Here is a 24,408-nt window from a genome sequence, read left to right on the forward strand (position 1 = left end):
ATTCGATGGGCAAGGAGATTGTCCAAGGCAATGTGCCTTAATGTGTTTTTCCAGATGAATATGTGATATCCAAAGGTATCCAACATTTGAAAGTTTTCACTGTTAATTTGGGAAGAAATATGCCTGACTTATCAGTAGCACTTTGTAGCATCAGGTAAGACAGGGGATACCTGAAGGGGTGTGTGTGTTTTCCCCATACTGTTCTTTAGCAGAAAGGCTTATGCTGCTACAGTTAGGAGGCTTATGAAATTATTTGCTTAAATTCGTACTTCTCTGAGTTCAAGTTCAGTGGTGTATTTTCATCCTTCTTAGGAGAAGGGCAGTAGAGTCAGGTGTCAGAAAATATTTATTTAGTACCTCATTATAGGTAATACTGTGCTAAGGCCTGTCAAAGGAGAACTACATTAGAACCTTCAAAAGCCCAGACAGATATTTTGAAAAATCTGAATTTCAAACATTAAAGATAAAAATTATCTTTCTAGAACAGTTTGAAACCAAGGTAAATTTAATATACTTCATTCATTCATTCTTAACTTATAATGTCATATCCTGGAGATTTTTAGGTTATTTGTTATAACAAACATTACTGATTTGTAATTAGCACATTAATTATCTATATTCATTAGATAATTTATTCAGCAAACATTTATTTTCTCTTCCATATGTAAATAAGTGTCTCTGAAAGGCCTGTTAAGTTATCCTCCTAAGTGTTTTAATATAGCCACATCATAATCTTTGTTTACACAATTAAACTTCGTTATTTATGAAATAAGGGTTTGCTAAGTAAACATAAACTTCAGCACAATACTTATGTGTGTATCACAAATTCTGACTTCTTGAGGGTTTACAGTATTCTAGTGATTTCAGTCCTCCAGGGTTTTACAATCATATGACCCACTGATGTGTATGTTGACTTTAGCTAATGAAGCTATTCAGCATTAGGATAGTGAGCTCTCTGTTGAATGATATTATCTCCATCTTAAAAGTTGATTTAGGATCAGCTTTTGGAGTGAGGAGAACAATAAAGGAGATTAAAGGTTGGCCTCTAACCCTTAGAATCTGAGGTTCTTTGGTGCTTCATTTCTAAGAGGATATTGGCAACCTCTTAAACATGATTTGCAGCTTTCAGCCTTCTTGTAGCTCCCTGGGAGAGGCGCTAACACTGATCTTTGCATCTGATGTAAGTTCTTCCAGAGGCTCTTAAACAGGAATATCTGACTGAGACTTGCTGTTCTCACACACTCTCTTTGTCATTAAATAATTTCCATGTGTGTTGTTTTAGTGCTTTGGCCATGTTTATTGTTAATCTACTTTCCTTTCTGTAATCTCCCATTTAGTGTCACAATGCATACTAAATTTTTACAGTGCTCATCATGCATAAATCTGTAGACAAATTATTTTATTGCTATCTTTACAAAATTAAAACATAATACGTATACATATTTATGGAATCCATGTGATCTTTAGATCCATGCATGCAATGTATAATGATTAAATCAGGCTATTTAGGATATCTATCATCTCAAACATTTGTCATTTCTTCATGTTGGGAATGTTTCAAATCTTCTTTTCTTGCTATTTTGAAATATGTGGTATATTGTTGTTAACTATAGTCACCCTGCTGTGCTAGCAAATATTGCAAATTATTCTTTCTATATATTACAGCTGTATGTTTTTACCCATTAACCAATCTCTCTTCATCTCCCCACCTCCCCACCCTCCCCCACCTCTGACAACCCCTTCCATGAGATGGACTTTTTAAGCTCCCATGTATGAGTGAGAACATGCTATATTTGTCGTTTTTATTGCTGTCTTGACACTCTGGAGTAATCCTTCTGGAACAAAATTTAGAAAAAAACAAAATTTCTGAAGATTTTAAAATTATCATTTACTACAAATTACATCTAATTGATTTATGAGTAAGCAAATTATGTTAACTATGGAGCCATATGTATTCAATAGAAACTATAAATCTTTGCCTAACTATTGTATGAACTTAATAAATTAAAAATAGTTTATATAAGGGAGAACCTCTAAGTTTCCTGTTACTAACTCAGGTCTATGATTGTATCCATTACTGTGATGGGAAGCCAGACAGATTGTTTACTTCAGTTGAGCCCCTGAAATACCTCCTTCTAGCATGTACCCCACTTCTAGTGTCATATAGAACATGGTTCTAATAATAAATTATAAAACATGTGGTTACTGTGGGATTTCTTACCTCACTTTTTTTTAACCTTTGGTGTGCCTCAAGCCACAACAGACATAGCTACATTTTAGCTGTCCAAATAATTCAAGCCATCAGGCATAGTTACTCATTGGATACAAGTATTTTCCATGTAAAGGATGTTACAGTGTATTATATAACTTGAACAATCTATCAGAAGGCCAAAAGATACTCCAGAAGTTTGGAGCTGATACCAATCATGTATATACTGATGTATTTAAGTTTTGGTCAGGAAAGAGAGCTGTTCCTTTTGTGTTCCTTGGTCACTTCTCTGTGATAAAGCTTGTACCTCCTAATTTACTCTCTTAAAAATATTTTAAGTTAATCTTAGCCTGCCTAATATTAAAATAGAATTCAAAGGATAGTGAACACATTTAGAATATTCATTAAAAATGATGGGTAAGAAAAATTCCATAAAAATCTACAGTCTCTTTGGAATTTTATACTCAACTTGAGGCAATTGGGAGGGAGGAGGCGATTAAGTAGACCACGTATGCTTAGAGTGAATCTCAGGGGCTCTAGAATTTTGTTGCAAAGCCCCAGAGTACACTTTCATTTGAACTTTTGAAGGGCTGATTAAGACAGGTAAAGAAATAGAAACTATTCTTAAGCAGTTCTTTGACACCGACCTGCCTGGTCTCCGCTTTGCACATTATCTCTACCTATGATTTTACTTCTGCAGCAGTCCCTGTTTAGAATGACCTTCCTCTAACCTCTTACTCATTCTCCAAAGTCCAGTCCCAGCCATGGCTTTTCACAGACTTCTTGGACAATTCATGCTGCTATTGGATTATTTTTCCCTTGAAATTCTATAGCAGTTTTGGATCATGTCATTAATTTGGACAGTTTCATTTTCATCTGTTTTGGTATTTATATGTTTCGCATGAATGTTTTACTTACCCAGCTTGTTGCCCAATATTTTTATTAAGGGCAATATATGAGACTGTTTTGTACCCATTGCAGCCAACACCTGCCAACAATGGACACAGTCAATAATTTGTTGAATGAACGTATTTTCAGCAGACAGGTTCATTTATACCTCTTCCTCTGCTTTTAACAAGTTTGAACTGTTCATCTTTGCTAACCATTCCAGTCTACCAGGGAAGAAGTTTGGAAGAGAAAGCAAAGAAGGAAGGGAACTCACAATTGTTGAGCACCTGTTATATACTAGGCACGATTCTAGGCTCTTATCACTACCTGTTTCATTTCATCCTCAAAATAATCATACGTGTCAGGTTATTACTCCCATTTTACAGTTAGGAAACTAGGGCACATAGCTTATAAGTACAGAGGGAGTTTAAACTAAAAGGCTGTTTATCTCTCAAGACTCTGCTGATTCTAACACAATATGCTGCCTCACAGATTTGTTCACGATATCTAAAATTAAATTAAACAAATATGAACAGATGTAATTATACAAAATATCATGAGATATTTTGATAAAGACATACAATGCATAATAATCACATCAGGGTAAATGGAGTATCCATCACCTGAAGCATTTATCCTTTGTGTTACAAACTAAAAATTATTATTCTATAATAATATCAACATTACTATTTGAGTGGATTAGAAGTCGTGATATTAATAATTATTATTATATTCTAACTAGGAGGCTGTGAGTAATAATTTTTGCCATTTTTTTTTTGTGAAACGGTTCTGTGCTTATTTGACAATGATTTAATTTTTGAGAGCCTAAGTAGTGCAAAGCAGCTTGTTTGGTGTTGCTGAGTGATAGGACTCATACATTCTGTTTCCTCCAAGGTGTTTGTAGCTAGCAGAGTGACAGAGGTAATGTCAACTAATATAAAGGAGTGAGTAAAGAAGGTTGAGAAATAGGATTAGGGAAATTGGTAACCAGTGATTATAATCTGATTGCCTCAAATGTCCAAGCTTGAACGTTGCTAAGGTGAGCAAGTTTTCAAGTCCTACCCAGGTTGTATGGTGGGTATTAGAGGCTTAAGGTGAAGAAAGTTCTCTCTATCTTTGACCAGAGGCATGGAAGATTCTCGATTATTACATTTGAATAGAGGTCAGAAATAAGAATGTCATTCCCAATGCTGCTTTGTCTTATTCCTCAGCACCCATAACCCAGGGAACTGGAGTCAACTTCCCAATTGGAGAAATCCCAAGCCAACCATACTATCATGACATGAACTCGGGGGTCAATCTTCAGAGGTCGCTGTCTTCTCCTCCAAGCAGGTAACTGAAAGAAGGGCTGCTCATATTCTCAGTTGATACACACATAGGTTGGTAGGTGGATGATAGGCAGATAGATAGGTAGGTAAGTAAAGAGAGATGGGAAATAATTTTTGCTGGTAGTATACAGATTTTTAATCTTTCCTGGTTAAATTTATTTGGCTGGTACAAATTAAATGTAATTGTTTTACACAGCAGTTTTAAAAATCTTTTTCAAGGGGACAGGTAACTAGGAAAATATATTAATATGATTTTTTTCCTGTTGTAGGAAATATTAAAATGCTGCAAGTTAACAAAATCTTTTGATGACTTTAAAAATGATGTTGCTGTGGCAGTGATATCTGGTTTATAACTGATTCCTGGTAACTTTTATCCAAATATTACATCTAAGCTTAGGATAATGAAACATAAAAAATAAAATGTGTTATTTACCTAGCCTTAAAATTAAAGACCACAGTTTGCCAGGTTCTTCAATTAGCTGATTTCTTTGACTAATTAACACTCTGTTACTAATGAAAATATTACCTTCCCTGAGATTTGGTTTAACCAGTCTGTGTTGGGGGTCAGCTAGAGAGAGTTCTCTTTGCTTTTGACTTCTCTGTTAACATTCTCATTTTTTTTTTTTTTTTTACTGATCTTCTCATTGTAATTGTCAGTCACGGTGAATAGAGATTACAGATGTATTGATTTTTTTTTTTTATTTGAGCTAGATCTTCAAGACCCATCTCATTCCTAGAGCATTAAATATATGTGTAATCAAATATAAGAGCATACATGAATTCTAGAGCAAAACACTCATTTTACAATGTGAGCTTTTTAAAAACAAAAGCATACCTGTATATTTATTTTCCTAAACTATTGTCGGTAGTGAAAGTTCGTTGAATTTGAATTAATTATGGACTGGGCATATTTGTATGTTTATAAACTAAAATCAATTTTATATCAGTTCTTGTTAAACCATTTTCATATAGTTAAATTATGTAGCAAGATAATTTGGTTTATTATCATTAAAGTAGTCTCTGACATATCAAAATCTTAAAAATGCTTTGGTTTTTCTAAATTTAAAATGTGAGTAGTAATTTTTAAATTTTATCTGCTAAATCAGTATGTTGTCAACACAGATCTTTCTTCATGACTACTTTGTATAAGATACTGTCTTTCAGAATAAACAAGGTTTAAAAAACATTTCTCTATTACTTCCTTATGCATATAATTTGTTCCCCATTTTAAGTTTTTCAGACAAATTTTCTGCTGACTCTTAGATGAGAGAATTAGATTTAAAAGAGAGTTAAAATGTAAGGTCTAACTTTGGATACTTCGGGAAGAAATTAAGCTTAGCATGGATAGAAATTGCCATCTTCTACATCACGTTAATACTCTGAGAATTGTGAGTCAAATATTAATCATGAGTATCTACAAATGTACTCAGACATATACATGATTCAAGGGCTTGGAAGCACAGTGCAGTGGAAAGAGCACACTTCTGGGAGTCAGACGTCCTTACCTTATGTCTGACTGCTTCCATTCACTTGCCCTGGACAATCCACTGAGACTCTCCAAATGTGTCCCCCCATTTGTAAAAACAAGGGGATTGGTTTATGTATATGATTTTTGAGGTCAGTTTCAATGCTGAAATCCTATAACGTTATGGTTCTTATTGCTGCAAAAAGCTAATTTTGAAGATTTTTAAAAAGGTTTTGCCAGCATACATGTGAATAAGATTTTTTTTAATTTAATTAAAGAAAAAATATTCACTGGGCACAGTGACTCACATCTGGATTCCCAGTACTTTGGGAGGCCCAGGCAGGAGGATCACTTGAACCTAGGAGTTCAAGACCAGCCTGGACAACTCCTTCTCTACAAACAAATTTTTAAATTAGCAAGGCTTGGTGGCATGTATGTGTGTTCCTAACTGTTTGGGAGGCTGTGGTAGGAGGATTGCTTGAGCTCAGGAGCTTGAGGCTGCAGTGAGTTGTGGTCATGCAACTGCACTCCAGCCTGGACAACAGAGTGAGACCCTGTCTCAAAAACAAACAAACAAAGAAAAAATTCACATTTATAGTCATAATTTCATAATTATCTGCTTTATAGGATATTGGTGGGGGCATATGTAAGTATTCTGAGATACTATTACTTGTGCTTTTGAAAATTTTCACAGTAAGGATCTTCTCAGATCATTTACTTTCAAATGTACACATCTTCCCAGAAATCCCATTAATATAATTATTGCCATATTTTAACAGCAAAAGACCCAAAACTATATCCATAGATGAAAATATGGAACCAAGTCCTACAGGAGACTTTTATCCCTCTCCCAATTCACCAGCTGCTGGAAGTCGAACATGGCATGAAAGAGATCAAGGTGAGTAATAAGGAGATGCCTCTAGAGAGATGAGTAAAATGTTGGCTCGTTCCTTAAGTTTCGTTTAGTCAAAATTTCATAATTAAACCAATATGGATTATATATTGTTTTCATCAAATGATTCCTGTAAAATTATTTTTGAGATAATATATTAGTCAAATGTCAAAGTTAATTTATCCAAAATCTTATTTTTAGTTGTTTCATTGGACTTTTTTTCAGACAAAATGATATTTTAGAACCCACAATTACGTATGTGACTGATTATGGTCTGTCTACATTTGTTGGTTGGAGTACAGCAGAACCACAAACTGTGATTCAATTAGATCTGCCTGCTCCTCTCTATGGGGCGTTGCAGAGAGCCAAACTTTAAGCAGTTTGCAAGTGCCAGGAACTGAAAGTTGTCGTTTAAAGGAATCTGCAATTCCTTTTGGATGTAGGTAGACCATATACAATAAAGAAAAGTGTAATGTAAGGTACATTGTGTCAGAGTCAATCTAGCTATGCTTTCTAGATAACACTGTGACCCAGTTCTAGAGCAGCTTTGAGGATAAATATAACTTTAGGAAATGGGTATTGAGACCCAGAAGGATTGAGACTTAGCTCTTCTTAAAATCTGTTGGATTTAGTATATTTTATCACACATGTCCATGCTTTCCCCCACAACCAGAGGGAGATTATTAAGCATGGAAATAGAAAAATTAGCTAACGGCTGTTTTTGTTGGTATGTAAGCATGTGTGCAAATAAGATCTTACGTCAGCCACATAAACATGTATTTTTAAATTGTCTTTTAAATATAATTCTGCATTAAAAAAAAATCTAGCCTGGGCAATGTGGCAAGACCCCATCTCTACAAAAAAATATGAAACATTAGCCAGACATAGTGGTGTGCGCCTGCAGTCCCAGCTATTCAGGAAGCTGAGGTGGGAGGATCAATTGAGCCTGGGAAGCAGAGGCTGGAGTAAGTGTGATCGCACCACTGTACTCTAGCCTGGGTAACAGAGTGAGACCCTGTCTCAAAGAAAAAAAATATTGAAAAGAAAGAAATAATGGTTTTCAGCCCAAGACTTGGGTATGTATTGGTGAGAGTTGGGGTACTCTATGTTGAGTACTCTTAGGAGACACATGACTCTGTGCCTTAACAGTTAAGGCCAAAGTCAGTTCCTTATTCAATGCTTCTTTTTTGGTGCTCAAATTTTTAATACCCGAGTGCCAAGGTGTTTAAAGAATAATGAAAGATCTTCATGGAGACAATGGCCTTTGAGTCAAGTGTACCTCCTTTAGCACAACTGAATCAAAGCTCAATTCCTAAACCTCACCTAAATGTCCTTGAGATTTTAACTAATAAAGAAGTGAGGAGCTGAAGAGGGTGGCGGTGGGAACTGAGACAAAAGCATAGCCATGTGTTAGGTGGGGAGGCAAATTTGAGAATGGCTGTGTGTGCCATGTGGCTGGACATGGTTCACATGGAGGAAAATAATGGAGATGACAAGGGTCATTTTATGCAAGGATTTGAAGCTCAACTGGAGAGAGTTTGACTGTGAGACCCCCCTCAGAGGGAATTTTGTCTCTGAGACTGTCCTCATGAGAGACCCCACCAAATCTATTTTTCAGGCAGTAGGTAAAAATCATCTTTATAAAATGTAAATAACAACATATTACTCCCCTACTTCAGATCCTCTTGTCACTTCCCACGGCTCTCAGGAAAAAATGGGAGTTTTCTCGTATGACCAACAGGCCTGGCCTGTGACTGCCACCATAGCCTTGGCAGGTGACATTCTGCTTCCCCTTACTTGCACTTGAGCCCACTGCTTTATGTAAAGTTGGGAATTCAACACCCAGGACCTTTCTATAAGTTATGACCTCTGGAATGCTCTTCTAACTCTTTATCTGGCAAACTCTTTGTCATCCTTCAGAGCCCAGCTTAAATTGAGAAATTTCAGTCTAAATTCTGTCTTCTAGTTTTCTCTGTCAACACCCAGTACTGTTCTTTCATTGTACTCATCATATGTAATCATATAGCTATTTATGGGATTAGTTGTCTAAATCTGTTTACACTATGAGAGCAGGGACCTTATCTGTTTTGACTACTACTGTAACCAGCACTTAACACACACTTGGTGCATAGTAGGAGTACAATAAATAGTTGTATAAATGAACCTTTGATAGGCAGAACACCAGTCTCATTAGTTAAGGCAAGATATAATAGAGACTTTTACCAGAGTTGCAGAAATGAAACGAAAAACAAAACCCTCAACCCTTAATATTTTATTGCTTGTTTTACTGACATTGTCAGCTTATTCTAAACAAAGCCATAGTTTCCCTGTCAGAAAATTCTTCTGGAAAAGATTCTGATGGTAATAACCTTGTGAATGTGTGGGAATGGATGCGTTTTTCAGAAGTGTAGGTGTTCTTTATTATAGAGAGTGTCACTTTGTAAGAATTGATTCCTCTTTAAGCCTATTGAATAAAGCCAATCTCAACTCATATTATAAAACATTTTTGAAAAGTAGAAGGGAAACTGTCATTCTTTTTCTTTGTAAAATCGTTGTATTGTCTTGGTGATTTTCTTTTGTCAAGATGACTAGACTTATTGGAGGAGTCTGTAAAGGCATATTATATTAAGGGTAAGGAAGAATATTTCATTCTCAAGTGCGCTTTTTAAACATACACACACACACACACACACACACACAAACACACACACTCTGTCGCTTTAATTCTGAAGACCCTGAAGACTTTGTAATGTGCACAATAAGCCATTGTGGGAAGAAGACTCAACTACAATGAAGAAATGCAGGCAATACAGTACTATCTTTATAAATTTGCTAAGCCCAATGCAGTCCTTTTGTTCTTAGAAAATTGCTTTTTAAAAATTTGCAAAATAAAATGCCCAATGGTTGTTCTTGTCCATCTTCTAATGTTCTTTAGACACACTTGCCTGTGATGGAGGGAGTTGTCTAAAGCACATATTGAGTGCCACTCCAATCATTTTAATAGCTTTAACATGTCTTGTATTTATAATATTTTCTCCTACAAAGCCCTGCACTAATTGATACTCAATAACTATTTATTGGTTGATTAAAATATGCTTGTGTTTAAAATGGGCAGAAATGCTTAAAATTTACTATTAATTATTTCCTGGGTATGCCTTATTCTGTTAGTGTTAAATTTGCATTAAAATCTATTCTTGACATAGCCCTTAGCAAAATTGATTTATTAAATATGACAATCAAAGATAACAAAATTATGGACAATATGTGGCATTTTACTTTCCCTTTCAATCTGAAATACCAACCTAAACCATTGAAATTTATTCTGAGTAGGCAAAAATAAAGGATATAATATGACCAAATTATTACATGTATTCTGTTCTGAAATCAGGCAAAATATTAATACAAAATCTAGGTTTATGTAGTGATATGTTCATGCAATTTTAGTAACTTAATGAAAAAGTATTTTTATTTTAGCCTATTACAATAATAAATTAATTATGTCCTTGTGTCATTTCTTCAAAACAAAAAATTACAACTTTCTGATTATAAGAGAATTGTAACTTATACTTTTGCAAATATAGACATGAATATTTTTAAACTAAATATAATTTAATAGTGTTAAACATTTGGTAGGGGGCTATATAATTTGCTTCTCCTGATGAATAGTGATGAAAATTAAATTTGTCAGCATCTATATTATGTAATATTTATATTTTTACTTTGTCTTATATGTACAGAAGAAAATGAAAAGGAAAATAATACTGAGTCACTAGCAAAGGAGTATCCAACAACTGTTATATTTCTTTCCTGTGTTCCAAAATATTTCTCCTTGCTTAGTCTCTTCTGTAAATCCTGGTCTTAAACTTCTGACTGCTTCTCTGTCTATTAAAAACTTTCTTTTTTGGATATTGGTTTTCTTCATTTAAGATTTTAATGATTAATGAATAGAACCAGATTAGTTTATCAACAGGCAAGTTGAACATTTCTTTTATTCCAGTACTTCCTCCGTAAAAAATTCCATTAAGATCTTGTCTTTCTTAATTTTTTTCCATCTGAGTCAGTTCAGAGAGTCAATTCCTAGTTGATGTACTTTTTTTGAAATTTTTCTTTAGCACAATCTTTTGTAACTTTTGATATAAGAGGAAAAATAAGAGATAGGTCACAGTTTTTCCTCTAATTCAGGTTACTCTGATGAGACTAAAACCAATTGTATTCCAATGCTCGGTGTGTTAGTCCGTTTTCATGCTGCTGATAAAGATATACTTGAGACTGGGCAATTTACAAAAGGAAGAGGTTTACTGGACTTACGGTTCAACATGACTGGGGAGGCCTCACAATCAAGGTGGAAGGAGGAGCAAGTCACGTCTTATATGGATGGTGGCAGGCAAAGAGAGAGCTTGTGCAGGGAACTCCTGTTTTTAAAACCATCGGATCTTGTGAGACTCATTCACTGTCATGAGAACAGCACAGGAAAGATCTGCCCCCATAAATCAGTCTCCTCCCACAAGACTCCTCCCGTGTCACGTGGGAATTGTGGGAGTTACAATACAAGATGAGATTTGGGTGGGGACACAGCTGAACCGTATCACTCAGTAATTTAACAGACAAATAAATAGTATGCTTGAACATTGAAAACAGTTCTTTATAAGGTCAGTTTGCCACTGCCATTCTGATAGTCACTAATTTATCTAAGTCTGAATGTAAAACTTCTAAAATATTTAATAGATATTTAGTGAGAAAAAATGTGATATGGTAAATATATTTGCAGTATGCAGCTGGGGATTTCTAAATGGAAATTTGAACAGCTTTTCAGCCAGATGAGTATTTAAACAACCAGTAATCTTAGATAAAATATAAATTCAAAAAGACTTTATGCAGTAAAATGTTATTAATTTCTACATGTATGGGATTTGAGATAATTTGGTTCAATGAACAGTTTGTCAAATGTCTATTGTATTGGAGAAATTTTTGCAGGCATTGGGCATACAAATATGAATAAATTAAGTTTTCCAGCCCTTGACCTCCCGAATGGAAAAATAACTTTTACTATTTAGAAAAAAACGGGGACTAAAATAAATAAGATTACGAGAGGACCGACTCCATGCTTTAGAGCTAGCTTAGCTTTAAGCACGATGAGTGGTAAATCTTTACATAAAATCAATAAAGTGGCGTGTTGGCAAAAACTACCACTACCTAGTATATTGGCATATTACTACAATTTGGAAAGTAGTTTGAAAAATTAAAGTGGACTCTAAAGCTATATTTAGGCATTGTGTTCTGGTATCTTAGGTACTAAAAAATAAAAATACGAATTTTTATAAAAATCTCCAGTTCTGGTATATAAATGTCTTCTCAGTTAAGTCTTTCTGAAGTTTTAATTTCTTTCCAAGTCCTAGAGATTTATTTCTGATAATTTTGAAAATATTCTCATTAGTAAGGTAGTCTTAACTGTTGTGCTAAATTTTGATTTTCACATTCTAGAGTTCTATAAGGATATAGTATTAAATATCAAATGCATTAAGCCAAAGGGCCCAAGGGAACACTGGGGGCTAGAGAGTAAAAATGCCAGTTTAGCATTATGTGCTCAATCAGGAAATAAATAACAGTAAATAAGAGAGTGATAGCATACTGACAGAACCAGAATCCGAGGCCAGCATTTTCTGTTTTTTCTCGCTCTGTTGCCCAGGCTGGAGTGCAGTGGCACGATCATGGCTCACCGTAGCCTTGACCTCCCAGGTTCAAGTGATCCTCCCACCTTATCCTCCCAAGTAGCTGGGACTACAGGCACTTGCCACCATGCCCAGCTAATTTTTAAATTTTGTGTAGAGCTGGGGTCTCACTATGTTGCCCACGCTGTTCTGGAACTCCTGTCAGGACCTCCCAAAGTGATAGGATTACAGGCGTGAGCCACCACACCAGACCCCCCAGCATTTCCTACTGTGAGTTTAGGAATGTGAAAAGATATGCTACATACAAAAGAGTGTTCAGCTAAATTTGGAAAATTTTCTTGTAACGAAAATTTCAGCTATTTTCATTCATAAATGAATATGCAGAATATTTAATATACTACTGTGTGCTGTGAACATCCAGGAGTGGCTCTTGACTGAACATGTTTATTAAGTTTGTGACTTCAGAACCTTTTATTTCTATCAAAGAATCCATAGGGAGCATTAATCCCAGGCTCAAACTTTGAAACACAGTGCTCTAGCCCAAACCACAGTCTGACAAATGATATAATCTCAAGATTTCTCTAGAGCTGTGGGAGCTGAGTGAATAAGCAGCTTTCATAAATGGTTGAATAACTGCTATCTGGGAATCATTAACATTAAATGAAGTCTTAGAAAATGGCAGTGCAGACAGCTTAGTAACCCTGCTGGAAGAACTTTTTAAGTTCCATTTGGGGCCCAAATAGAACACCAACAATTCCTTACATTCCTGCAGTTTGTATCACAAGGATGAAATAGCAAATATTCAAATATCAAAGTTTTGAACCAGAAAAAAAGAGAACTACAAATGCTTTTCATGGATGAATGTGAAGGAGAGCTGGTTTGGATTTGATGTGCAAGCCCAATTTTTAAGTTTCTTTGTTTAGCTTTTTATGGAAAATATTGAAAGTAAAGAACTCTAAGTGAATTTCCAGGTACTTACTACCCTGACATTGGAAAGCAAACTTCAAAGATGCTTCCACCCTGAAGAGGAATGCGTCTTCAACTACGCTACTGTAATTGAAAAATCACAACACGAGCTGCTTCAAAATGGAAAGGAAAACAGTAAATTGTTGGTGAAGGCTTTCATCAGAATTCCCCACATTGCCTCCTAATTGGCGAATGTTTGTTCCCCCTTCATATGTTCTAATCAAGAATAGCATTTTGGATGGGGTAAACTTGTATACATGTTAGCAGGGCTGGTACTGATTAATATGGAAAAGTCGTGCTCATATTTCTGTGCTCTGGAGGCTTAAAGATTTGAAAATATAGCATTTTGCAGAAAAACCACAATAGATAATTAGTTTGAAAAAAATAACAACCTTCTATTTAATACTGGGTTTCTAGCTTGATGGAACACAGCTTAAAATAGGGAAGTGGGAAACCCGTGGGAGATAATATCATAGTGTGCCATACAAAGTTTCTCTGCATGAGAAAAGGTTTTATTTGAAATCTTCTTACATATTGAGTTCATGTTTAAGCTTATTATGAAGTAGTTCGGAAAGCCAGTGTCATTTCAGTTATAAGACTTCCAATGTCATATACAATAAGAAATTGATTTTTCAGGTACAGATCACAAATTATTAGAATCATTAGTGAGACATAATTCAAGCTCCTGTTTCACAGCTAAGTAGTCCAAGGATCAGAGAGGCTGTCCTGTCCCAAGTAATGAATGGCAGAGCCTAGATCTTTGTTCAACGGATTTTTTTTCTTTTTCTGTTATCCTACAGCCTGCCTAGGGAATCAGTATGTAAACTTACAGATGGCCTAGGAGATTTTAAACACTGCTTCGCAAGTCTTGGTAGAGGGACATTTTTCTTGGGAAGCTTAAGGAAGACACTGTTAGACCTAACAGAAATAGAATGAGAAAATAGAGATGAATTTGTGAGTTTTCAGGGTTCTGAAAGAATTCTGAAAACAAAATTTTGAGATGGTAAAATTTTACACACACACACACACACACACACACAAATCAACTATTATTATTAGTGCCAGGATTAAAATTTTTTGTACTAAAATAAACTGAAGATATGAATGCTTTTGAAGAATAAATGTGGGGAAGAGTTGGTTTGAAATGAATGCACAATTTTAAGAAGTCTTTTGGTCTGGAGAATATTGAAAGTAGAATTGTAAAGTGAACGTCAATGTACCATCACCCAGCTTCAACTGTTTTTAACACTTTGCCAGTCTTATCGCATTTACTGTCTCCCGGTTTTTAAAAGTATTTTAAAGTAAATCCCAGATATCTGGCATTTTGCTTGTAAATAGATCTAAGTGTTTTGAACAATGAACTTTTTTTTTTACATAATCACGGTACTATTATCAATTTAACAAATATAACATTAATTTCTTAATGTAATCTAACATATAATCCATGTTCAAATTCCCTAGAATATCTTAAAGGTTGTCTTGTTTGAATCAGGACTCAAATTTAGTCCATAGATTATGTTTGTATTTTCACCTTCTTTTTAGACTGTACTGGTGACTCTCCTCCTTTTTCTATATTATTTATTTATTGAAGAAAGCATGTAAATTTAAAAACTGTCTTCAAAAAGCACATGTAAATGAAACAAGGAAAACAAGATTCTATTGCCATTTGTGGTTGTCATTTATTTATTGAGCCCTTACTTTCTGTCAGGTGCATGGCTAAGTTTATATCTATTTTTCTTTTAAACCTGATAGAAACCCTATTTTACAACTTACTAAACTGATCATTACAATGCTTAACAAACTCGACATAGATCATGCAGATCGTAAGTAGCAGAGGTAGAATGGGAGCCCCTGTGTGTCTAGCTGAAGAAACCCATGCTCATTATTACTATATAATACTGTGTCCCCAAATAAGTCATTGAGATACTATGTTTATGATTTTGCAAATTAATTATAAAACCTCTATTACAATTGTTTTTAATGCATGAAACTTCAATACAGATAAATGCACACAATTTCATAGGGGCTCATAGACTCCTCGGAGATTCATACATGTAGTCCTTGCACTGAAATCAGGTTAAAAATCACTTTTCCATTTAATAAGATATTAATAAATAATCCTAAGTTCTAGAATATCTTTAGTAGAAGTGTGTGATATATGGCCAGTTTAAAATGAGCTGTATTTGTGAAAATATAAAAATTAAGTATATATTTATTATCAAATATATGTTTTCTTTTAGTTCTGTTGTAGTCTTTTTGCCTTATGCCTAGTGCACTGTAATTGTGATTAGGAAACTCTAAATATTGGCGTAGTCTCAGACAAATCACTTAACTTCAGTAAATCTTGAGTCTTCCCATCTGTAAAATAACAAAGTTGTATACTAAGGTTTCTTTGTGTTCTAACATTTTAGATTTTGAATCTATTGGAGTCAAAGAATTTGAAGATCTTCAGTACTTGAGTCTTTTCAAAGCCGTCATTAGCATGGATCTTTTGGAAAATTCAGGAAGTTTTCTGTTTCTTAAATTATTTTTTAAATGTTCATTTTAAACACTCTCATTGAATAACAATAATTGGGCTACTTATGTGCTTGGAGGCCCATATATTTTGCTTTACACCTGAGGAATGCACAGTTCTCACAAATGCATGTCCTGTCCTGCACCATTCTGGTGCAACAAATGATTGATAGAGATTGAGTTATTATAACAGAACCTTGTTATGGAATCAGTGTCTCCTACTTTGAAAACAAATGACTCAGCCAGACGGCAACATTTATTTTCTCTAAATGACTAGGGATGTAGCAATGGGAGACCATTATCCTGTGACAATATTCGGTTTCATTGACATTATCTCACAAATGTAATTGGTCCATTACTAAACAGAGGTTTTGTTACTGATGAATTTCACATGATTTCTAAAACCATTAGGATAATAAATATGCCATCATAGTAATTTCATTGACAGAATGTTCTTTTTTTCATTTACATTTGTTGGAGGAAAAAAATATATAGATTTAGGTTGAACTTAAACACTACAATTTATACCAATTTTGACTACTTTTCCATTAAGAGAAACAGAATATTGTGCAGAGTAATCATATTTGCATTGAACTGCCGAACTGATGACCTTAAAATTTTTGTAATTCTTTCTACCACACTAAATCACATCAAATCATAATTGTTCTCAAGCAATTAGTTTACTACCTCAGTTTAATGATTTTATTTGAAGTAAGTTCCAGATCATTTATAGGACTTTCCTGTAAATCCACTAAAGTAACACATCAGTTAAATCAACCCTAACCATTACCAGCGTGGATAATAACAGCATTAGTAACAACAAAATCCTTGAGATGTCTTGTAGCATAAATGTTTTTAAATGCATGGCTTTTCCCCAAATGTTCTCCTCTGAAAACTCATCTGTAATCTTGTTAAATTAGAACTCTTCCAGTATCTTTCTGACTTTTACAGTTAAGGTTATGGTATTGATTTTATTTTATAGCCCATGGCTCTCAGATGCTTAAGACTAATAAGCCTCCATAGCCAAGAGGTTTTCCCGAGAGGCATGGTGAATAGCAGCTATTTACCTATGCCAATGTTTAATAAGCGATTTAAAATATGCTCCAAGTCCTGCATAATTGTTTGATGTTTTTTTCTCTCTTTCAAATTAGGTTTACACACATTACTCAAGACACTTTATCATTGTCTGTTGAAATGAAATTGCTTAGTGGGCAAAAACATTTTGAAGTGTTTTTAAAAAGTAGTTTTCATTTATTGCATATTCATTGTTTTAGCACTGTTCTTCATTATTTAAAGGATTTTTTTTAAGTGTCTCTGGAAGGTGTTTGTGAGCTTCAAAGAGGTTTGAGCTTTAACTTTACATTGGGTGTAGGTGTAGCCTCAAGACCTTTTTTATAGAGAAGTGATAAAATAGAGACTTGTAGGAACATGCTATTTAACTGTGCTTGGGTTAAAATACATGGCAAGAGACACTTAAACTATTAGAAAATATTGTACTTTACTGAGGAATACAATAATATGCTCAAGTGTAATGAAGATTAAATAACTCAATAATTAAAGTAAGAATTTCATTTATTTAGCACAAAGACCACCATACTTTCTCGTTCGAAAAGGAACTGATTTCACAAATTTTTAAAAAATGGTTGAGAAATCTAATTGAAGATGACATCTTATCTCCTCTTAATGTAGCTTGCCATTTTTTCCAGTGTTATTTTAGAGTGTGATAAATGTAAATATATATATAAGGAGATACTTTCTTAACATGGCAGCTAATTATTTTTTGAATCATCTGGCATCATCATCAAACTACTGTAGTGGGATTACATCCATATGTCTTGTCATAACATTCAGAGCTTTTTGTTAACTTGGAGTGTGTGGGAAGGACTTGTTCACATTTGCCACACAATCATAAAATTTTACATCTAGAGGAGTCCTTAGACACAGATATTTAGGTACTCTTTTTTTCTTCACTGTGTTTTCAAAAGACATTGTTTTGCCTGTAGCCAACTAAATTGCAAATGTTACATTTAAGCATTTCATTTTACAGTTTTGCAACATCCAGTACCTAAACTAATATGAAGCTTTCCTTCTTGCAGTGTAATGTTGGACACATAACAGGATTCAGTATTGTTAACCCACCTTTGGAAATTATTTATAATATTCTGTGGAGCTACAGGCAGCAGTTTTCCCAAAAATATGTGTTTCACAATTTTTACAGTAAAAGTAATAGTTACTTGTGGGGAATTTTTTAAAAAACTGTCAAATATGCAGAAGAAAATAAAAATCACCTGTAATCTCATCATAAAAAGATAACTTCTGTTAATATTTGACTGTAAATATGCTAGCCTGTTTTTCTATGTATTTTTTTCCACATTTCAGTGCATTCTGTTTCTATGAATGTATTTTTGCAGTAAATTGAGCTTATATGATATATGCTATTTTGTAAGTTTTTTTGTGTTTATAATCTAATGGCATTTTACCATATCCTTCAATTTCCTTTTTTTTTTTTTTTTTTTCTGTGATAGAGTCTTGCCCTGTCACCCAGGCTGGAGTACAGTGGCACAATCTTGGCTCACTGCAACCTCCACCTCCCTGGTTCAAGCAACTCTTCCTGCCCTAACCTCCCCAGTAGCTGGTATTACAGGTGCACACCACCATGGCCGGCTAATTTTTGTATTTTTAGTAGAGACAGGGATTCGCCATGTTGGCCAGGCTGGTCTCGAACTCCTGACCTCAGGTGACTTGATCCACCCGCCTGGGCCTCCCATAGTGCTGGGATTACAGGCATGAGCCACCCCGTCCAGTCTTCCACTTTGTAACGAGTATATAATATGCCATACTTTGGCTACACCATAAAATTTTAAATATCTACTTTGCTCATGAATACTTAGTTTTGAAGTTTTTATGTTATAAAGCGAGATACAGTGAACATCATTGCATGTAACTCTGTGCCTAATCTGATTAGGTGATTCTTGTCTAGTTCTTTTCACTGACCCCAGTCCTTAGCATACTGCCTGGCATGAAGTCACCAAGTGGACGTTCAATGAAATTTTGCTACAGGAATAAATACATTCCTACTGTAGAATTACTAAGTTAAATCTTATGTCAATGTCTAAGGCTGTTGGTAAATATTGGCTTAGATCTTATCAATTTCCATTCCCTAGAGCAGTGCCTGAGTGGCTTAACTCCGTTGTTATAAGCTGTAATAATTTCAGTGTAGTGCATGGCTCTATAAACAATTTTGAAGCATGTCCTCTGATAGAAATTTATAGAGCATTCTTTATGTCCCTGTGACTTTACCTATGCACCTCTTTTTTATCATTTATATGTCATTTAAACCATCAAGGAACACACCATGTATCTTCTCCCTATGAGCCAGGATAGCTCCATTTGTGAAGAAAATGGAGAAATTGAGAGGGTATTGTACAAAGGATTGTACAAAGCTTTCAAGTAAAGGCAGAGCCTACTTGGTCTCTCTCTCCTTTCTTCCTCCTCCAGGACATACTCTGTCACCCATCATCAGTCCTTTACTTTTTAGGTAAAACCTGTTAAAGTAAGGATTGCTGTCATTCTCTACATGGAGATCCTTAGAAATAAATACATCAAAGCTTTGGGCTGGGATCTTAAGTATCTGGCAGGCTAGATGCTGCCCCAGTCTGGCCTTAATAGTTGTCTTATTCTACATGACACTCATACAGTTATAAATAACCTGGACACTTTCCTCTCCTCAACACTGTTTATCCCAGGGCAAAAACAGAGGCTGAGAAATTGTGATCTTTTTAGCTTTCAGTTGGCAGTCATCTTCTCTGCCTTCTCCTTGTCCTCTGGGAACAGAGCCCAAACTCTTTCCTTGTCTCAGGACTGACTCTGGATTTGTGGCCTGAAGTAAAAATGTCAGATTTCAGCTACAAAACTCACCCCACACACTTGATTTGGTAGCCTCTCATTTACTACCTTATTTATTTTAAATAACATTATTATTTTATGCAGATGGTTCATTTCTTTTTCATGTTGTCTTCCAGCTTCTACCCAACATTTTAATGGAAAGCAGAAATATCCCAGTTAAGCTAAAGCTCATTTTTCACTTTCAGTGCTGTATTGCTTGACAGAGTTTCAGTGGAGTGATGGATGTGTTGATCACCTTTGCCTTCACCCAACAATGAATTTGGTCTCTGAAGAGGTTTTCAATATTCCAAGTTTTTGTATATCTATAAAACATTTTTTTAAAAACCTATGAAGGTCAAATACTTTCAAAAGTCCAAAAATTGAAGAACTTTGAAAATTATGAGGGTGTATCAACTCGATGAAACTTGTCACTATAATGTAATCTTGTCAATTCCCAGCCATTGGATTGTCTCTAAGCTAAGTGTCCTTATGTATGCTCTTTCAAACTCCTCTGGTCAGTATCATACCAGAGGGTCAAAGTTAACAGAAGTTTTATAACTGTTTTCAATACACTCTGAGTTTTCTTTTGCCAAAAAAAAAAAAAAAAAAAAAAAAAGACGACAACGACAAAGAAAAAAAGGAAGAAAGGAAAAAAGAAGACCATGTGCAATGAATCAAGCCAATAATCTCAACACTTTCAAAGGCCAAAGCAGGAGATCTCATGAGATTAGGAGACTAGACCAGCCTGGGTGATATAGCCAGACCTTGTCCCTACTAAAAATTTAAAAATTAGCTAGGTGTGATTGTGTGCCCATAGTCCTAGCTACTTGGGAGGCTGAGAAGGGAGGATTGCTTGAAACCAGGAGTTTGAGGCTGCAGTGAGCCATGATTGTGCCACCGCATCCTGGGCAACAGAATGAGACTTTGTCTCTGAAATAATTAAATAAATAAGTGAACTTTGCAAAATAATAAAAGATAGAAAGGAAAAAGAGGAATCCTGTAAATTGTTCAGCAACTTGATAATGTGAAAAATGAAGATAGTTAGATATTTTTAACAATGATTATAGCTTTATAAGCACTTAGCAGTGAGACAAACCTTAACATTAAACACCGGAGAATAAAAGTAGCCAGCAAATGGTGACTTGTATCTATAGGGTTCTTTTAGACTTGTTTACAAGTTACAAGTATGACATGTAAATAAGGAAGACAACTTAGGAATATGTAAAAGAATTCGACTTTTAAAACATTTTGAAGCAATTTGCTTCTTTGTTAACCAGGTAGAAATAGGACTATTCTATCCTAGAAACAGGCCTAAACCCTAGGACTGGCACAGTTAATACATTTTAATTTAGTGATATGGTATGCTGAAAATAATAGCTTCCAGAAATTCAAGAATTCTTGTGTGTTCTTACATAATTAATTTGAAATTGTTAAAAATTGTGTTACTATAGGGAAGAAAAGAAATTTTTCAAAAAAGAAAATTATATGTTTTCTATGTAGGCTTTAGAAGTCTGATTTGTAACCTTAATCTACTCGAGCATATTGGAAAAGCTAACATATTGCTCTACTATACGTGAAAAAGGAGCAGGTGTCCCAGACAGGCAGGTGTTAAGGTGGCTGTTTGAGCTTGCCCTAGATCACTAGTTGACTTCAGTGAAGTTCTACTAACAGGTGGCTAACTGATTGAAGTGCCATGTGACATTTATCCTGGGATCGACTTGGATGACAGGCTGCTACAGACTGAGGAAGGGGTCTTTGCTTTGATGAAGAAATTGCCAAAACTCATGTCTCATTAGTGTTTCCTAAGGTTCTTTGGAAGTGAACAACAGTTTAATTAAGGGCTGACGTAAACACGTTTCTGCACACTTTCCCTGCAGCATTTTATCACATTAGAATTGATCAAAATTGTTGCCTTGGGCTGACTTGAACAGATATACATCTGGAGCACCATTTGTGCAAGCTGCCGATGAGTCGAGTACATACGCTGTGTTTCACAGCAACTCTTTTCCTTTGTAGATGAAATTACCTTGTTGGGAGATGAGTTTGATCTAACTCTTTATTTGCTTAAGCCCTTATCTCTTTGAAGTGATGCTGTGAAATAAATGACACATCAAGGCCCAGGAGGTATATATGCTACAGTGCCAAAAATATATATAGTATGGTCAGGAAAAATCATGTGATAATTTGATTTTGCAAAATACTTATTTAAAGGGATGCTTAAGAATAAATGAACCAACTTTATCAGTAGCCTACTTGAACTTTTTTCTTACATGGTGATCTTTTATTACATATTCAACTACACGATGAGTTTCTACAGTCATAGCTAATTTTCCAGTTATAAATGTAAACATGGGTGTACACATTGAAGAATAACACCATCAATGTGAGTCTTTTTAAAAAAATTATTCTCTCTAATCTGTCATTAAGAAGAATTATTTCTGCAATCCAATATTATTATGATTGCAATTATTTAATGCATTTTTGTCTTTAATTTCTGCCCTCTCTACTAAAGCATCACCAGGACAGGAACCAAGTGGTTTTGTTTAGCATCTTGGTGCTTAGCCATAGTTCCTCACACTTATTGGAATCTCAGTGATTGATTTTCTTTTCTCTTTGCTTTATAGTCAGCTACTTCTCATCTGGTGATATTTATTCATGGAACATGAATTTTAAGATATACTGGCTATGGTTATTTTTCTCATCCTGCACTACTAGTCATCACTTCATAATACAGTTTCTTTCACATGCAAGAGATTCTAAAATAAGCTGCCTAGACACAGTGCCTGCTTTACCTCTTCTTTCTTTCCTTTCTACTTTGTTTTTTTTTCATTCACTTCCCAAGTAGCATATTCTTCCAGCCTCTACATCTTTTTGTGTTTTTGATAAAAGCATGTTCCTTAGGAGGTAAGCCATTAGTCAACTTTTTAAAAAAAGTATGTTCAGTGGATACAAGTAAATAACAATGAAAAATCCATCAAGTAATATAAGATACAAACAAAAGATCATTAATGAAATCTAGAACTCAGGGTTTTCCAAGAGAGATTACTTAAGGAGAAAATAAGTTTGTTCGGTGGATAAAACATTGTTCTATGGGTGGAATAAGGAGAGTGGAAATGCCTCATTTTCTAGTTCAAGGGAATGTCATAGACCAGAGATGGCACCGAGTTAAAAACATATTTCTTCTGCTCCTAAAGGAAGCCATAAGAAAATTAGCTTCTCTAAAGTTTAGATAAAATGGAGTAACAAAGAAAAAGAGCTATTTAAAAATGTGATACTGTGGTAGATCTTGCAATGAGAAAGATACTGTTTGAAGGATACAATGCCAGCTGCTGGTTTTTATAAAGTGCCATGGTGAGGAAGGCCTGGAGGAGACTAGGAAGAAAATTTTTGGTCTAACCGGGTACAAGTGAAAAGGGCGGTGAGAACAGAAAAAAAAAAAAAAAAAATCAATTTTTTGGAAAGTTTTTTCTTCTAAAATTGATTGATAAATTATTACTTTCTAAATCAAATTTAAATTGTTTTGTCTGATTTCAAGCCATCACTGGCCTCTAATTCTTCCTTATGAACTACCGAGCAACTCCTGCCTCCCTTCCACCAATAGAAACATCAGCTAATCCTTTGCCTATCATCTTGCATCTCTTCAGTTTCTTTATTTTATGTATTATTCAACTTATGCATTATTATGTATGCATTATTATTCAAGTTATATAGTTATGTATTACTCAACTTTATTATTATTCAACTTATTTTCAACTTAATCTTTTTATGTATTATTCTTCCTGCTTGAGGGACAGATTGTGAAAAGCGTGGCATTTTTTTTTTTTTTCACAGAAAGGTCACTTTAAGGTATCTCTTCTATATGTTCATTCGTCAAACTTTTTTTATGGCATATGAGCACATTAAACATAGAAACAATATCATTGTTCACCTTGGCATGAGTCTTTTAGACTGTAGACATTCAAAATAAAATTAAAATTAAAGCAATACTAGTTTGGTTCATGATTAAAATGTAATAGCTAGAAACTGTATCCTTACATTTTCCCCAGATAATTGATCTTTTACATCTCCTTCTAGTCTAGAGAGGGTTTTGTTTTGTTTTGAGAGGGGATTCACTTTCGTATCTTCCTAAGCTCTTAGCATAGTGCCTTCTGCGTGCTGTGTAGCAGTATATTTTTATTAATAGACCAAGAATTAATTTCATTTAATCAGAAAACAAAGGCAATTAAACCTATATTCTGATACTACCGTTCTTCACCTGTTTCTAAAGCAAGTCCTTTCAGTTTGGTCAGTAAACCTTCCCATTCTTGTATTTACTAGTATAAGTTAATTTTGTTGTTTAAGGAAAGAGTTTGTGGTTCCTTTTGCAGCTTGAACAGCAGATTTTATTCTGTTTCTTCTGTGTTGGTCTGTATAATCAATCCTCTATGAAGGTACCACTATTATTAGGTGCATGCCCAAAAAAGAATCGAAAAAATAAGTGGACCCATAATAATTACTCAGTAAAAGCAAGTGTGTCATTCTGGCTAAGAAGATACAAACGGTTTGCTTCTTAAAATCTATATAATTTACATTAAAAATTACATAATCATCTT

General features: G+C 34.6%; 1 protein-coding gene across 29 annotated transcripts in view; it reads left to right on the forward strand.

Moving 5' to 3' along the window:
- Positions 1-24,408, forward strand: part of NFIB (nuclear factor I B) — a 444,635-nt gene that overhangs the window by 373,606 nt on the left and 46,621 nt on the right. For all 29 annotated transcript variants that reach the window (XM_031933965.1, XM_031933966.1, XM_031933968.1 and 26 more), the window contains 2 exons: positions 4,309-4,429; positions 6,670-6,788. In XM_031933965.1, the coding sequence (XP_031789825.1) occupies positions 4,309-4,429; positions 6,670-6,788 (240 nt within the window). The remainder of the gene's footprint in view (positions 1-4,308; positions 4,430-6,669; positions 6,789-24,408) is intronic.

The sequence above is a fragment of the Piliocolobus tephrosceles genome, chromosome 14 (genome assembly GCF_002776525.5).
Source record: "Piliocolobus tephrosceles isolate RC106 chromosome 14, ASM277652v3, whole genome shotgun sequence".
Taxonomy (NCBI): Eukaryota; Metazoa; Chordata; class Mammalia; order Primates; family Cercopithecidae; genus Piliocolobus; species Piliocolobus tephrosceles.